The 17,508-nt window shown below is 46.6% G+C and overlaps 2 protein-coding genes across 2 annotated transcripts; one reads left to right on the forward strand and one right to left on the reverse strand.

The window, feature by feature from the left end:
- Window positions 1-2,270: 2,270 nt before the first annotated feature.
- Window positions 2,271-10,070, reverse strand: dnai4 (dynein axonemal intermediate chain 4). Its single transcript, XM_070919347.1, has 17 exons — window positions 10,012-10,070; window positions 9,750-9,921; window positions 9,509-9,672; window positions 9,302-9,408; window positions 8,683-8,839; window positions 8,327-8,466; window positions 6,841-7,002; window positions 6,539-6,724; window positions 6,259-6,398; window positions 5,542-5,628; window positions 5,267-5,421; window positions 4,974-5,134; window positions 4,481-4,593; window positions 4,200-4,298; window positions 3,509-3,735; window positions 3,270-3,423; window positions 2,271-2,321 (listed from the first exon to the last, which is right to left on the reverse strand). Exons 1-17 carry the CDS (start codon window positions 10,068-10,070, stop codon window positions 2,271-2,273), a joined length of 2,334 nt encoding a protein of 777 aa, XP_070775448.1.
- An 832-nt stretch (window positions 10,071-10,902) lies between these two features.
- Window positions 10,903-17,263, forward strand: fam151a (family with sequence similarity 151 member A). Its single transcript, XM_070918880.1, has 13 exons — window positions 10,903-11,078; window positions 11,209-11,366; window positions 11,538-11,687; window positions 11,784-11,933; window positions 12,020-12,182; window positions 12,403-12,460; window positions 12,719-12,808; window positions 14,178-14,254; window positions 14,380-14,516; window positions 15,089-15,250; window positions 15,652-15,758; window positions 16,561-16,740; window positions 16,961-17,263. Exons 1-13 carry the CDS (start codon window positions 10,903-10,905, stop codon window positions 17,261-17,263), a joined length of 1,911 nt encoding a protein of 636 aa, XP_070774981.1.
- The last annotated feature ends 245 nt before the right edge of the window (window positions 17,264-17,508 follow it).

Here is a 17,508-nt window from a genome sequence, read left to right on the forward strand (position 1 = left end):
AAACGTCTGAATTATTCGTCCAAGAAATGAACGGTTCGTGCAGGGATTGACGGGATTCGAGAGCCTTGAGGAGTCAACTCATTACTCTTTACTTCTGTTCCCTTTGACCCCCCCCCCGCGGTACTATTAGTGCTGCCATCTTGAACACACTTAATACTGCGTTTCCTTGTTTCAACTTTTGAACTTTACTACATTTCAGAGGGCAATTCTAATGCTAGTACTTTCTACTCCATTACATTTATCCAACAATTCTTCTGTACTTTTACTCTACTCTTTTACTCACAAACAAACAATCAGGGTTAGCTAGCACGTTAACTGGCCAATGACATCGACTCTGTACGAACAGGGGCGTTCTACAGCAGGTTCCACCTTCTGGATAGGATCAGAACCCCTGATTACCCTGATTGGTTGTTTGATTCAGACCTGGTCCAGTTTTTTAAAAAGACTACATAGAAAGGGGGCAGGTCCTCACAGACACACTTTTTTTTTTTTAAAGGAGCCCTTCATCTAAATATTGTTAGTGACATGCAATGGTCAAAATGAGTTATTTCAACCCGAAATTCCAATTCAATAATATTGATTACTGTAGCTTTAAGTAAAAGAAGTAACACAACAATGTAAAAATACTCCATTGCAAGTAAAAGTCCTGCTTTCAAATCCTTCCCACTGCACTGGCATGATGTTTTTCACTTTTTTGTAAGAAAATAAAACTTTCGGCACTCGATTCATGACTAGAAACGAAGCTTACATGCCCCTCGTGGAACGTCAGCCAAATTTGCACAAAAAAAAAAAAGAGACAACCTTCATCACCCACAGCAAATATATACAGCCCGTGTGGGACTGCACTTGCACGGAGAGACTGGATAATGCCGCTGTTAGCCACGTCCGACTAACGGGCGCACTCCACGTTGGAGTGTTAGCATGGGTCGGAGAGATGGTTTTGGTGTCGGCCAGGTGACATTTGGAGTTATCAGAAACCAGAAGTAGCATCAAACTGGAGGAAAATGGTGAAATGAAGACTGAGGGGAATTAAAGCATAAATCGGCACCCGCTTTGGAGTACTTTTGGTCACAAATGGTGGTTGACGCTGAATTCAAGGCTCGACAACTTACGAGACCATTAGAAGTGGAGGAGTGGAAACAAAGCCATACGACTCTCAACCCGCGACTGCACTTTACCGTTAGAAACCCTGACATGCTGAATGTTTGGGACTAAACCTTAACTTATTAGTAAGTGTTTGTTGGGAGTATGGAGCACTTTATATACGTGTAGATCAGTCAAAACAAGACAAGGGCAGAGAAACTCCACGTCACAGGGGCTCAAATGACAACAACAAAAAGATATTCAGTCATAAAGGGACTGTGTTCTGTCCGTGTGTGTGTGTGTGTGTGTGTGTAGTCGTGTTAAAACTGTTTTCTCTTTCCCGAGCAAATACTGAGTATTGAGAATATTTGTTGAAATACATGTATCGATGTGGCCGTGGATTATGACATGTGCTGTTCTGATTCAGCTTCGGAGATTGTTATTTTTCAAATGAAGAATAAAAAAGGTTGCTGGCAATGAGAATTGTGAAGTGGGTTACTCTTGATTATGCGCACGTGTTAGTGGAACGGTTATCAGATAGTCAGTAAGACAAGTTGTAAAGTTAAGGCTTTATTTGGCCAAACATTTGGTCACTACAAAAAACAAAGTTGCAAATGTTTGAAACACACAAGCAAAGAAAAGTGGTATCTGGGGGTACATACAGTATACCTATAGGCTAGCCTACACAGACACGGGGGGGGGTAACATAATGCCATACAATTAAAAAGACCCAAAATAAACCCAACAACCAATAATGACAAAGCACCAATAACTAATGGTAATTGTCAATATTGAAAATACTAAGAAAACCCAAAACAAAATAACCACATGTTGCCATTCTTTAAGAATGTGTACTCCAGAGCCCCTCCCCCAACCCCACCCAGCACAGGAAGTTGGCTTCTTCCACTTCCTGTTTTAGCACTCAAATTGGAAACATAATGTCATATCAAAATAAACATGCTTAACTACAAATTTAGTGTGTTCAGTCATTATTTTTCACTTCAGTGTGTGAGACGTTTACCTCAGTGTTGTCCTGGTGACTGGTGACACTTCACACCCGATGACATAAACGGTTAAATGACTACATGGCAATGTGAAAGACATGGCCACTTTCGTCACCTTCTATCATGTGATGATGGAAAACAGCAGCATTCCGACGGCAACCACCCGACTCCTCTCAGTGTTTCTTAAAGCTGTCTGGAAGCTGCAGAGCGGATGATGCCTTCCAGGATGTCCACCTGAAAGAAAAGACCCCGAGTGACCAGAGAAAAGGGCTCATTTAAACTACAAGTAGTTTAGCAGTTGATTGGTAAGTATAAGTGTTGCATTTGTCCCACTGTCCAGCCATACCTCAGGGTTATTGCATATATATATAAACAGCTGATAATTAGCCTGATCAGCCACTCTCAGTAAAGAATACACACATTATTAAGCCATTAATCAAACCGATAACTAACAGCCGTAAAAGTCAGACAACCTTATCATACTTAAGCAGTTACCTATTGTTTCTGTAGTGGTGACAAAACGTTAGAAAATATACATATCAGCAGTTTGAATCAAACTATATATTGCACCAAACCCCCTTTAAGAAATATAATGTATTAAAAATTCCTTACGTGTCCGTAAAAACACATCACTCTGGAAACACAAGATGAAGTGCTTCATATTTCGACAGTCTTCTGGTCAATTTGGCATCAATATAATCCATGACAGATAAAGTGTATTTCCGCGCAAACTCGACATTTTGAATTTTGTCACCTCAACTCGCCGCCAGCCTCCGCTGGTTTATTGGATTTTAGTGGGAGAAGACCGCTTCAAAAATGAAGATTTCTCCCTAAAGTAAGCGCTGGTTGGTGGATCAGATACACGCCAAACCGAACGCAGACTCATAACACTGTTAATTCACCGTCTGTCGTGTGTGCGTGTGACGGTGTTTGAGTTTTTTTGGCCGCTGCCAAAGTAACTACCCGGTTTTCCGAGACTAAAATCCTCCTACAACATAAGATAAGAGTTTAATGAGAACCAAACGATCGAGATGGGAGCGTGCCCCGACTCCAGCAGAACTCTCATGACGTTATTCTGACATTGGACATTTCTTCTTTAGGTATTCATCGATGAATTTATTTTCCCTGGTGTCTATGCCGGCAGCCGGCTCTGCATGAAGGCCGCCCGTCCCTCACTGTTACCTGGCTGCTCTCTCCCACACTGAGGTTCTTCAGCTGGTAGACAGTCACCTGCCCGACGCTGTCCCCCACCAGGACACAGTCCGTCTGCGTAGCGAACAGCAGGGTCGTCATCTTCACATCGGGGGCAGCGGGCTGCACGATGATCGGGTCCAAGCTGAGGGAGAGAAGCGGACATGGTGGCTCGCGCTTCGCATCGGAGAGACAAACGCGGGAACAATTCTCTCTTCAGGCTGACTCACACGCTCGCGTTCAGGTCCCAGATCTCCAGCTGTCCCTCGTTGACGGCTCCGAACACCGTGGCCCGCTTCGGGAACCACTTGACGTCGCACACGGCTCTCTGGCTGGAGGCGAAGCTCAACACTGGGTTACGGTGGTCCTGCTTCCACAGCTGGATGGTCCAGTCAGAGGAGCAGCTCAGGAACACGTCAGGACTGAGGGGACACCATGAGATGCAGTTCACAGGACACTGAGGGGACAAGATGTGGAAGTTACTGAGGTTCTCTCTGATTAGTAACATGAAGTGGTCACAAAATTAGATTTTAACATCTATATAAAGAATAAAGAGTAACTTGAGTTGAAAATGTTACTTTCTGTTACTGGCGTACGCAATGCATTGTGGGACAGCAGTAACGGATTTAACAAGGTTGGCGTGGACCATAGACTGTATATAAAGATGGACGACATGACAGCTCCCCGAAAGTGAAGCCAAAAAACGTGTCGATTTATAGGTCATAAGCCCCGCCCCCCTCCCCGTTAGCGGCTGGGACATGGGCCAAACAAAAAAAAAAGAAAAAAAGTCAAAGTACACATCGGGATGTTTTTGCCATCTTTGTACACACAGTCTGTGGCGTGGACTAATAAGCAAAGGCCTTGTACTTGCTGTATCAGGAGGAGGTGGGGGGGGGGGGGCTTTTATCCAGACAGACTCACAAAGTGTTTCCTGTAAGTCTCCAGAAACTGCTGACTGTTGGAACACGAGCACTTGTGGATGAGACCTTCCCATGTGCCAACCAGGTAGATACTGGGATCCTGGAGGAGTGACGAAACGCAGGAGAGAATAAAGCCAAAGGATCAAAAGCCCAAAACACATCATGTTTATATATATATATATATATATATATGTGTATGTATGTATATGTAGTTTCCCACAAAAAGCCCAGGAACTAGGCTCAGCCGCCGATCTATTGAGATTTCCCTGTTAACCAACTTACTGTTGGATGGAAGTCAAGACACAGACCAGGGGTCAGCGCTGACAGAACGCTCTCCGTCTTGTTCCCTCCGGCCTTCTTCTTCGCATTGTGAATTTTCTTGAGCTTCATCAGGTCTGCGGTGAGAGACGCGCAATCGCATTATGTAATCATGTAATAATAATCATAATAATAATAATAATAATGCGTTTGACTTATTTGTGACGACTAAAGATGCCGAATCGGTATGAGCACATTCTCGTAGCAGTTCTAAATACTACGTGTGTGGTTTTGAAGTCCCTTTGCAGTTTCAACATGACAAAAAAAAATGGAAGTATATAGTTATATATAAAAGTGTCTAAACTCTTATGATTATATATGTAAATGAACTTTAACGAAAAGCATTTCTCTTCCAGCAGCCTTTGTGAATGGGCTACATTGCAATTCTGGTTGCTGCTCTTTAGAGTCCTCGTCACTCTGTGCGTTAAGCCGAACTGTAATAAACCGAGTACTGTACCCGTGCAGTCGAGGCCACTGTTGCAGACGAACCACTTGCTGATCCTGCCGTCGGCCGCCACGGAGAAGAGAGCCTCCACCCTCTCCTCCCCCGTTAAGCTCAACTCTTGCTGGGCCCACTTGAGCTGCCACACCGGCCCCAAGTGCCTGTTGGGACACGCGCTGCGCACCGGAGGACGTAAAGTGCAATGACGTGAGTAGCACCTGTAACTGTTTACTGCGCGCGCACACACACACACACACACACACACACACACACACACACACACACACACACACACACACACTCCTCACCTGCTGCTGATGACGCAGGATTTGAGGTCTCGGCCCTGCACATTGTAGATAGCGATACTGCCGTCCTGCATCCCCACGGTCAACTGAGCATGGTTGCTGGATGAGAAATCCAGGGAAGTGACGGCGCTGTCGCAGCGGATGACACGCTCGGGCCACTGTAGGGGGGGGGGGGGGGGGCACACGTGACAGCAGCTGATGCACGTTATAAAGCGCCGGGGAGAATGGCGTCTCGAAAGGTTTGGGCGGGTGAATAAAGGTTAACACAAAAGTCGTACCGTGGGGTTTTTGAGAGACCAGCAACACACCAGGCCTGGTTTCTGGTTACTAGAGTCCACCTCACCGTAGCCCACAGCCAGGAGGTCCTAGCAGAGAAAGCAGAGCGAGTGAAGTGGCAGAATCCATGATATATTTAGAACTTTTTTTTTCTTTTTTTTTACAAACAAAGAATACTTTGTTCCAATGAAAACTACTGACAAGTGTTTTTTCCCCTGTCACTGCAACTTAAAATTCCATTTACCTCCATTATATGTTGTTAAGTGTTTATATCACAACATGGGAACATGTTAGCCTGGGTCCAGACCTCCGAAATGTCGCTCAAGATATGTTCAGCAATTCTAATAGGCCTGGCCTGATAGACGGCTGTTTACCCCCCCCCCTGGCTGAAGAGACAATTGACCAATCAGAGTTTTGTAGGCAGTCTTACGTCATCTTCCTACATATCTAGCCAGCTGCTAGTAGCTACATTCATGAAAAAAGGGTGACATGGATGAGGTCGACGTCACTGCGACGGTTGTTGTAAGACGACGTACAGAAATATTATGTTATGCTGGCGCCTCCTAGCGACCACTCCGGAGGCCTGCGAAGACACAGGCATGATTGACGCTTTGCATCCCACAGTGCTGCCAGATTCAATAGAGACATTCCAAAACGCCGCCCGAGAAGACAAAGGGACAGCGGCGCGGGTGTTATTTCGCGGACCGTGTCTGTGTTACCGGGTTCTTCTTGTTCCAGGCCATGCTGCTGACGCTGCGTCCTCTGCTGAGCTCACAGCTGAAAGCCCAGAGGCGCTCCAGGGCTGGAGATGGAGGGGCCTCTGCGTCCTCCTCCCTCTGCTCCACCGGACTGTCTGGGTCTGACACAGTCATTCAGGTGGATACGTTGTTATCCATTAGTATCCATTAACATCTTATCTGAACTGACCCGTGACGGGCGTCTATGTGTATTATTGCACCAGTTATGAGGCGTACAGAACACCAACACTAGTGTGTCTACCTTCTCGCGGGGGCAGCTGTCTGTAAGCAGCCAGCTTGGGTTGAAAGGTGTTTCCCAGCATGCTCCTCTCCATCGCCAGTAAGCAGTGTTTGAATTTCTCCGACAGCGTGATCAGCTGCAGGTCGGACTCGGCGTCGAATCCGTTCCCGAGCACGTCCGCCTCTTTCAGGGAGCTGGCAGCGCTGGCTGAGGAGGGAATGGAAACCGTCGGAATTCATGTTCAACTTCATTCTTTGTATCTGGAGTGGAATCACGCCCCACGAAAAAAACAAAAACACAGACTGAGGCAGAGCACCTGTTACCTGCGCTGGCTGTGCTGCCCGCGGACACGCTCCTCTCTGCACCTCTGCTGGTGTCCACGGCCTCTGGACAGTCAGCCGTCTCTGGGTCGGGGCTACACACCGTTTCGTCCTGCTCAGGGCTGGTCAAAGCGTTGCACATGTCCCAGGCGGTAACAGTCGTGGCTGCGGACATGGAACATTTGAATGATCTATACTAACTGTGCACAGAGGGATTGGTTCTATCTAGAGACAAAAACGTTTCATAGGAACAAACGATAATCAATGAATTGCTGAAGTTATTATTCCAACTTCCCAAATGTGAATATTTTCACTTATTATATATTTTTACTCTATGATAGTAAATTGAATATCTTTCATGGCTTGCTGGGATTTTACAGGCCAAACGCATTTATGAGGAGACTGATCGCTAATGAAAAGAATTGACACACAAGACAGAGCTTAGCAATCCTCTTTCAAGTTAACCATTAAAGATGCCTTGTCTTTTTTTTTTTTGAATAAACAAATAAAAAGTTATATTCAGCGTTTCTCCCCAAAAAGCATTAGTGTCTAGCAAATGTGTTGAATGCATTTACTTCCTCATAAAACATTTGCAAAGCTGATTTTTAAATTACTTTAATTTTTTTTTTTTTTTTTTTAAAAGGTCCCATATGATGCTAATTTCCAGCTCTGTGTTTTTATTCTGGGACTCCACTAGAGCAGCTCTGTACTTGGTGGGTGGTGCTGTGTCTGGAGCAGATGACCTGCTGGGGGGCGTGGCTGAGGGCGGCGACTGTACAGTTGTGACATCACAACCTTAAAGAAGTCCTGACGGCTCGTTTAAAGGCACAATGTCTGAATAGGTTATAATCACACAAGACATGGAAATCTCATTTTCTACAATATGGGACCTTTAAAATGTAGCACTGTTCACATTTTTGTTTGCTAGCTAGCCAGTCTTCTTCTTCCCTGCCTTTGCGGGCACACTGCCACACTTCTTTGCGCATTACCGCCACCGACTGTCAATCAATGGAATAGCGTGAAACCAGCAGCAGGAATGTGTAGCGCATTTCCCATGTGTGTCCTCACGCGCATGCACAATACATGCAACCAAAACAACACGTGTAATATAACAGTAGCAGCTTTTACCCTGTTTTAGCTCATAGGTTTAGTTTTCTCCCCGCAGTTTTCAGTGATAAACCCACTGTACACAAGCGAACAGAGACTAGCTGGCGAACATCAGCTAAAGAGCCAGATTGTAACTCTCAAGAGTTGGCTGAGCCCTAAACAGAGCTAAAAGGAGAGTATATTGGAGTGGAAACACAACTACAAGTGAAATGCTAACCTTGCTTTGTATCGACTGGATCTTTAAATTGCCAAATTATCTCGTTAGCCATAATAACTTGTGTCGTGTTCTTCAGCTTGTTCTGCTGCCCCCAAGTGGCCACAAGGAAAAATCAACGAAAGCAGCTTTAAGATAGTGCGCTCCGAGGGAAACAAAGAGCCTCACCTGCGTCCACCATGACCATGCTGTCACTCTGGACCTGTTTGTTTTTAGCTGCTCCGTTCAAGGTCTGCATCGATCGATCCACGTACTTTTCATTGCCCATTCTGTTCCTGCAAACCTCAGCATACACTTTGTTTCTCTCTCTGTGAAAACAGTGAAGATGACACCATCTTGTTAAAACCAAAGGATTATTGCTCAATAGATGGAATGCGTGTGTGTCCCAGGACAGCAACATGGAGAGAAAGTTCAGAAAGAGTGGTCTGTGTTTCCCAGAGGACGTTTACTCAAAGTTGGCTTGACACGCATTTCAGATCTTGTCAAAGGGCTGAAAAAACCAGGGACGAGACGACGTCACTCACGTGATAGCGTCCGCGTCATCAGCATCCACTGACACGAGTGTGCTGGGTATGTCCAGCAGTGAAATGCTGTCCGTCTCAGAGACGTAGACGTCTACGACCTCTTTCAACATGTCTGCTGTCACGTGTTCTTTCACAGTGTCTCTTTTTACCGGCACATCTGGCAAGGGAAACAGCACACACACTTTTGCCTCAAAGGACATGTCACATTAAAGGCCACATATTGTGCTAATTCCAGTTCCACATTTTTATTCTGGGACTCCGCTTTGCATGATTCACAGTTCATAAAAAGTCCTTATTTATCCTCTATTGGCCCTTTATGCACCCCCAAGCCATCTTAGACTGAACAACCCCCAAACAACGTACTATTTATACAGCACCTAGAGCTGCTTTATAATCAAACAAGACATGGAAATCTCTACAATGTGGGACATTTAAAAATATGGCAGATGTAACTGTATTTTGCTGCATTTCATTTAAAATCATCTCATTGTTGTGTACCAACATTAAAGGTGGAGCTCAAAAAAAAAAAAAAAAGACAAACATTGTCATCAAAAGGAATAAACAAAAAAAGTACAAACAAAACCGGCTAACACATAACAATTATAATAATGTAATGAACCTGGGAAGTTGACGGGCATGTCCCGTTTGGAAAATGTATCCTCAATCTCCTCATTCATGGACTCTATGGTGGACTGGCTGGAGATTCTGCTGCTTCCTAATACTGACCTGCAAAACAATGTCAGGGTGCATTTTTATTTATTTTTTTACAAGGTGAAAATGTCCAAATGGGCGGCAAAAAGGGGTGTCAAACAGTGAGCCCTGGTACCTGGAGAAAGGCATCGCGAAGCTCCCGGTGGCTGTCGTCTGGTCTGACGCCGACCCCGCCGAGAGCTCGTCCAGGAAGAACCTGCCGGCTTTGGCCTGCGCGGCCGCCGGGTCCGCCCGGTACAGCGGCTGAGGGGTGACGTCATTGTCGTCGTCATCAAACACCTGCGGGCGGGAGAGCAATTAGCCACCTAGCTGACAGCCCGCCTAGCTACAGTGCTGCCGCTGCTGCTGCGAGTTACCCGGACGGCTTGTCTCGGAGTTTGAATGACGCTTTTCTCCAGAACTTTGCTGCCCCCTCCCAGGCTGAGGCTCTTCTTGCTCGGGGAACCGACCACCACGCTGTTTGTGTGTCGTGTGCTTTGGCTGCCTCCGTGTATGCCGGACACTGAAATGTTAATTGTTCGAGAAGAGCTGGGAGGAAAAAAAAACAAATTAGCATTGGCCGTTAGCATGGCTCCGACTCGTTTGCTAATGACCATGTTAACAAAATGACCAACTTACGGCCTCAGCACCAGAGCGCGTCTCCTCCGGCTTTCTTCTTTTGCCACAGACCCGGACATTGTCGTAAATGTTGTAATGCTGTTGTGTGTCTTCGCTACCATGTTGCCATAGCAACGTGACGCCCCGCGCCCCTGCTGGACGGTAAAACAACTTGCTTGGGACTACGTAGTTCAAGCCGGGTGTCCCAACAAATTTCTGTAAAACACTAAAATGTCCCGGTTTTCACCACGACTAAAATCACAATTACGACATTATACTTGTTTCCACAGACGCGTCCACAGATGTTCTGGCCCACCTAAAAACATAGACACAGCGCCACCCGTCACTGATTGGTCTGTACGTGTGTCAATCAATCAAAGCGTCGTTGTCAAGGTTGTCGCCAGGCTATGACGCGCTGAAGTACACGTCCCCCATAGTGTGTATATGTGTATATATATATATACATATACACATATATACTTGAGGGTCCCGGGGGGGGGGGGGGGGGGGGTGCACCAACAACTAGCAGCCAGAAATAAACCTCATGACAGATCTCTGTAATCAATGTGGCATTTATATTGTCTTTATGTAACCTGATCCAACCAATCATTTTTATGATTATGGCCCCAGGTGATGACTTTGCTCAGCTGTATATATAAACTGGATATAAAATTATATTATACACACACACACATACATATATATATATATATATACATATAGACCTTTGAAAGGGACCCCCTCCCCCATATTAAACACAGTTTTTATTGAAGGGATGTTCCAAGGCAAAAGGACAAAGGGCACGAGTCTGTCCTGCTCCCCTGCGGATCTGTCAGGACTGAGAGGGCGAAGAGAACATGTGCACCTTATCAGTGAAATCGCCGTGATCTCTGCTCTTTGGATAAGGCTCGTATGCGGGAGGGTGACCCAGTCTGTCCCTCAGCCGCTGTGCGTCGTCCCGCAGCTCTTCACAAAGACTACATATTTGACTCTTTTGACGGACAGCAGAAAGACCAGGCAAGAGGAGGATGGACAGTCAGGAAGAGGGAAGGACTGGCCCGGGAGCAAGACTACAAAACGGGTCTGTGGCAGACATATTATCCCAATTGTTTTTTCTTCTCTATAATGCTGCATTTGAATGCATACAAAGTGTAAAAAAAAAAAAAGAAAAAGAGAGAGCTTGTAACAAGTTGACTGTGTTTTGCTGTGTTCCTCCAGGAACCGCCAAGGTTCGGACCCAGGACAAAAGAGACAGCGAGACCTTTATCTGGGCTCTCTGACCAAACAACACCTGATAGTGATATCCGTGGCCGCTGGGCTGGTCGCGCTGCTGGTCGCCATCACTGTCACAGCCGTGGTGCTCACCAGGAACTCAGGTACGTTCGGCCCTTTCAAGTCAGACACAAGATACAATAGAAGTGTTACAGCCATTCTTTATTTTTGAATCAAGAGCTTTATATGACACGTTCACATTTTCTGGGACATTTTCTTTACTGCACTTCTGCGTTACGTTAAGATATAATAATAGTGAAGTGCTATCCAATCAGGTTCCTCGGCTCCTCTTCCCTCGTTCTCCACTGGAGGAGACATGCTGGACTTCCTGGTTCAGTCGGGTGAGATCAGCGAACCTGATGGCCTGTTGGCCACCTGGTTTCACAGGGCCAACGCCAAGGAGGAAATGAACAAAGCTCTTGCGAGTAAACACACACACACACACACACACAGAATTGGATTCTTCTTTGATGCTGGATTTACTGATGTTGAACTCACCCGTGACCCCCCCCCCACACCAGGTGATGTTATGATCCTGGAGTCAGATGTCACTCTGGAGGGTTACGGGACGCCCAATCAGAAGCCGATCCCCATCATGGCCCACCCTCCTCACATCTACAGTGACAACACTCTGGACCAGTGGCTGGACGCCGTGCTGGCCTCTAGAAAAGGTGCAGCATGGCACAAAAGAACTAATGTGTATTTGTCCGTCCGTGTCCATCCGACGACCTATGACAGCCTCTGCGTCTCCCTGCAGGCGTGAAGTTGGATTTTAAGTCTCTGGCGTCAGTGGGTCCGTCATTGGACCTGCTCCGTCAAAAGAACGACAGCAGAGGAATAAACAGGCCCGTGTGGCTAAACGCTGACATCCTCCCAGGTCCCAACGTACCAGACTTCCTGCCCCCAGTCAATGGAACCAGGTGAAGAAGCCTGATTTGTTTTTTTTAATGTATTTTGTCCATCAGTTCCTTGCTATTCATCAAGCTTGAATTGTGCATCTTGGGACATCTGAGTGAAAAAAAATATATACATGTATATATATATATATTTATATACTGTATATAGGGCTAACAACATAGTAAAGTAAAAGTATCACATTTTCATAAACTCACTCTCTTTCCTCCCTTCCTACTGTTCCAGATTTCTGCAGGTGATTCAGGAGAAGTTTCCGGATGTGACTTTATCTCCTGGATGGAAGGTACTGTGTACATGAATCACGGTGTACTGTAGTACTTAGTATATATATATATATATATATATATAACCCTATAGGCTTACTCGCAGGCTGTTCATGTCAGTAAGTGTGTGTTGGTTGGATTTTAGAAATACCATACAGCTGAGGCTGACGGGGATGTCATTAGGTGCGCAGGTATTCGGTCGTAAACCAAAATATTGGACAAAGGGACATTTTGACCTGGTCGTGGCTCAGACGGTGACGCTGCATTGCTTCTGACAGGTGGCTTATGCTCCTCCACTTTTCAATGAAACCTACACCAGGTCCATGGTGGAAGACATGTATGATATGATCAAAGATGTCCCCCAAAAGGTAAGCTTTAAAAGACACACACACACAGACACACACACACACACACAAAAACAAACAAAACAAACATCAGTGGTAGAAAAGGTAATCCAGTGTTATTAGGTGTCAAGCAGCGTGGAAATGAGTCTGAATTGGTCTTAGACCCCGGACCAGATCTGAAAGTATCTTAGGTACCATCGCCCGGTTCACCTCAACTAAAAGCCAATGGCATTGTTCCACGGGATTTTGGATTATTGCAGAAAATAAGCTCTGTGGCAAAACTAAAAGTTTATGATGCTTACATGTTTTGTTCAGCAAGATAATCTTCACTGATGAACACCACTTTTAGGATTTTTGAAGCGTAAATGGAATCGCCAGAAGTAAAAAGCTAACGTTAGGCTATAAAGGAACTACAGCACGGTCGCATTACTTCAACGTCACCACCGCTGAGCTTCACTTTGAAGAGAATATAGATAGATACAGATATATAGACAGATAGATATAGAGTATAAACACAACGAGGCTGTAAAGGCGGACTAGTGAGTAGATGACTTTCCGTGTTCGGCGTGAAGACGTTTAATGTCCGCGACGACCTCTGTAGTCTCATTTAGCCGCTTGTTAGCAACCGCCTTTTTTAAAGACGCCTCAAAGCTTCAAAATTCCCGAGTGGGGGGGTATCTACTGACGTATTTTATGGCGTAGAACAAAACGTTGAAACCTCTTAAGCGCATGTTAAGCACAGACCTTATTTCAGGCATCTGACCAAAAACCCACTGACCTCCAGACGAGGGAACAGGAAGTGTTAAAATGCTGACTCATTTCTGTGTTTTAGGACTCATTCCTGCAGCGCTCCATTTGCATATCAGAGTTTACCAAAGCTGAACCCTTTGCAGATCGTTTTATCCTCAAATCGACTCGGCCCTCATCCAACTGACCGATGACTCGGATTGATTTTGTCCCGCTTTAAATGCCGGTGTGGCCGCGCCTTTCATCGATGCAGCTCCGCCGTTCGTTAATTTGATACGCTGGCGTAATTACCATGCCGCGTTTTATCCCGGGATCCACCAGATCCTCCTCAGCAGGAAATCCGCTCTATGACTTTACAGCAGAAAACGGAGAATGGCCGTCGTTTCTGCAGCGACAGGCGCTGAAAGGAATGAATGTCCAAAGAAGGAATCCCTTCAGTGTCTACAGGCAGAGGTCACCTTTCATTACACTCTAAGAGGAAAACCCGAACGCTAAAAATGCCCCCCCCCCGGCGAAGCTGCAAAGACATACAGGGACAGCTTTGACTGAGTGCTGACCAACAGCTAAAAATTGTAGATGTTGAAATGTGCTCATTAGTAGTTGGCAGGGTGGGAGGACGAGTAACATCCTTCCCATTTGTTCACAGGTGACATTCCCAGTCCACGCCCGGTTGGTTCGCAGTGGCTGGCAGCACCTCAGCTGGCTCCTCAGCCAGTCGCCACGGTAACCGCTTCCAATCCGCATCATGCCAATGACCGACGGCGCTCAGAAAAGAGGGTCAAATGTCCGTGCGCCCGTCCTCTGCTCCAGTGATTTGTGACACTGACTCTGGCCATCTGGTTTTCCAGGTTCAGTCTGACGTTGTGGCAGGGTTCCATCCACCCAAACGTGAGCGACCTGCTGTTCGTCCGAGACAACACTCACCCCGCCAGAGTCTACTACGACATATACGAACCCACGCTGTCTGCATTCAAACAGGCTGCGAGTAAGGAAGGAGCTGTTTGACAATCAATGAACAGTCAGAGTGGTTTGTTACATATACGAATCGCTAAACCTTCAAGCTGAACTTCATTCAAACTGAGACAAGAACTCTATTCTGAAACTCTTTACTGCTGCTTTTTAACACTTTAGTACAAATTAATTGAAAAAAACCCAAATACATTTGCACAAAAAGTGACCAAATCGGGGTGGAAAATGTATAAAACACTTTATGATTAGGCATTTGTATTAATGAATACCTGTTGCAAATGATGAAAACCACATTTGATCCCAAACTAAAGCAAAGCTAAAAAAAAAAAAAGACATGGCTGACACCAGAAAATCTTGTGAAATAATCCAAAAAGGCAGCGCGGGGCAGTAAAATAGTGCACAACGAATTGTGTCTCGTGATCCGTCGATAAAAGACTGAATGTTCTGTTACAGCCCGAGATATGATGTCGTTATCGTGGAAACAAAGAACTATTACTGTGTGTGAACTCAGGTCATTTTAAAACCACCGGCAGAACGTCACCTGCTGTTTTCGTTGACTTATTGATGCACGGGTTCCGTTTAATGAAGGGCAGCAGGGCCGCCTGAGGCGATTCTATCCCGGGGGAGACCTGATGGACTTCCTCTATCCAGACACCAACTTCCTGTCCCCAGTAACGGGACGACGCAACAGCCTGGCGGTCCACTGGTTCACAGCCACTGACCAGACCTCCCTGCTGGCTCAGCTGTCAGGTACGTGGACACATAACCAAACGCATCATTGCATATCTTCACTCACCGTTTTGCTTTTCTCCCCCTCTTCAGTTAGCTCTTTTAGAGGCCTTACTTTGGCGTCAAACGCTACCACACAGAAACCATCGCAATGCCATCACTCGAGAGACGCCGTAATCACGAGCAACAAAATGGCACACATAGTGGGTGTTAAATTACAAAGCAAGTCCGGCCGTTTTCAAGGAAAATGACATTAGGATCATACAAGCTGTAATCTACTGGCTCAACGTGTGAACCTGGGGTTTAAAAATCATGATGTCTCCGATTTTCTCAGATGTCGAAATAAAACAGGAAGTCCGCGCCCACGGGACGGGTTCCCCTCCACCGTCTTCTTTGTAACATAAGTGCGTGTGTGTGTCCAGATGGTGCCGGCGGTATGTTGGTGGTTCGGGTGGCTTCTGACAGCAACCGGCCCGGAGTCCCGCTGGTGGAAGGTTCTGGAGAGAGCTCAGAGGCCCTCGCGCTGCAGGTATGGTGATGGAAGAAACAGGTTGTCCGTGGCAAAAGGAAACCTTTTTTTTTTTTCTTTGTTTCTTATTTTTCTTCAAAAAGGAAACTGAGTTGGACTGAGACATTTCAGCTGGGCCCTGCCGTCTTTGATTTCCAGTATGGAAAGACAAGGTGGCTCTGGAAACCTAAATCTGTTACTGAATCCATCTGAGACGAATGGTGAATGGACTCAAACTTGGCGGTTCCCAAAGCGCTTTACAGATCGGGACTCATTCACACATTCATGCACAGATGGCAGCCGAGCTGCCATGGTGGCCGCAGTGGTTAGGACTGTCACACGGGAGGTAGAGCCAGTTGGGGATTCGTTCACATGTCCAAGTGTCCTTGAGCAAGACACTGAACCCTAAAGTGGTCCCGATGGAGGCCAGCACCTTCTCCATGGCAGCTCGGTCGCCATCGGTGTGTGAATAGGTGAACGAGACCTGATCTGTAAATCTGTTCTGTTTTGGGAACCTTTGAATTGAAAAGTGCTATACAAGTGAAGTCCGTTTACGCAAGGTGCTGGCCTCCATCTGGAGCGACTTAGCGTTCAGGGTCTTGCTCGAGGACACCTCGACATGTGGAAGGGGATGGGGATCAAACCCTCTAACCCACTCTACCCTGCTCTACCTCCCGTGTGACCACTGCGCCACCATGCCGCCTCTTGGCAAGAAACCACAAGTTTCTTTTGTCCACATGTCCAGTTGAGCTCGATGGCCTCTACGGAGGGATGTTTCTACGAAGCGTCACTGACTTTAACATCCATAAACGTGTGTTGGCAGGACGTCCTGCAGCTGCTTGGGCAGAGAGCTGATGCCCCCTGGGGTCTTCACCTGCGGATCCACACCCAGCAGCTCCTGGAAGCTTCTCTCGAACTGCTGCAGTCAGCCTACAGCAGAGAGGAGCTCTACAGGCCTGTCTGGGTCAGCATGGAGGGTTTACAGAGCGCCAACGGGACAAAGGTACGTAGCTTCCTGCCTGACTGATCTGCGTCCACCAAAATGGGCTCCTGATACACAGGAGCTGTGCTTCCATTCCTGCAGCAGTTTATTCCTGTTACATTAAGAGCGTAAACGTTGTGTTAGCAGTGATAATCAGGGGAAGGAGTCACAGTACCGTCATTCAGGTATTAGATTTGGGTGTCCTTTTGAGGTGCTTATAACCGCCGCCTCTCTCCTTCAGGAGTTTGCATCCACGGTGGAGAGGCTGTTCCCTCACGTCACCCTCGTTCTGCCCGGGCAGAGCTGGCCTCCCCTGATCGCGGCGGCAGCGGCAGGCTCGTCCCAGAGGGTGGTCCTGCATCTGGACGTGGCATCGCTGCCCAAGGGGCCTGAGGCGCTTCACTCCCTCGTGGGAGCGACGGGCAGATGTGACGTGGTGGTGGAGGCCACCAAAAGCGACGCCGGAGCTGTCGCAGTCTTCGAGGGACTCATGACCCGACGCACGGGGAGGGCAAACCTGTATGTGATATCTGACCAATCCTGACTGAGGATGGATATGACCCAACCCAGAATTACAGCACTCCGAGAGGATACTTGTGCCACTTGTGTGTACAGTTTCCTGTTTATTTAATGTGACAACATTCACAATGATATTATCAATCATGACTTCTATAATTTTATCAGCTGACATTGGCTCATCACTGATGGAAAAAATCATTGTACGTAATGCCAGAAAGAATGCTTGGTTGTCTTGTCCTGAAATAAAATAAAAGCTGCTAAAATAATAGC

This window comes from Enoplosus armatus, chromosome 14, assembly GCF_043641665.1.
Source record: "Enoplosus armatus isolate fEnoArm2 chromosome 14, fEnoArm2.hap1, whole genome shotgun sequence".
Lineage (NCBI taxonomy): Eukaryota > Metazoa > Chordata > Actinopteri > Centrarchiformes > Enoplosidae > Enoplosus > Enoplosus armatus.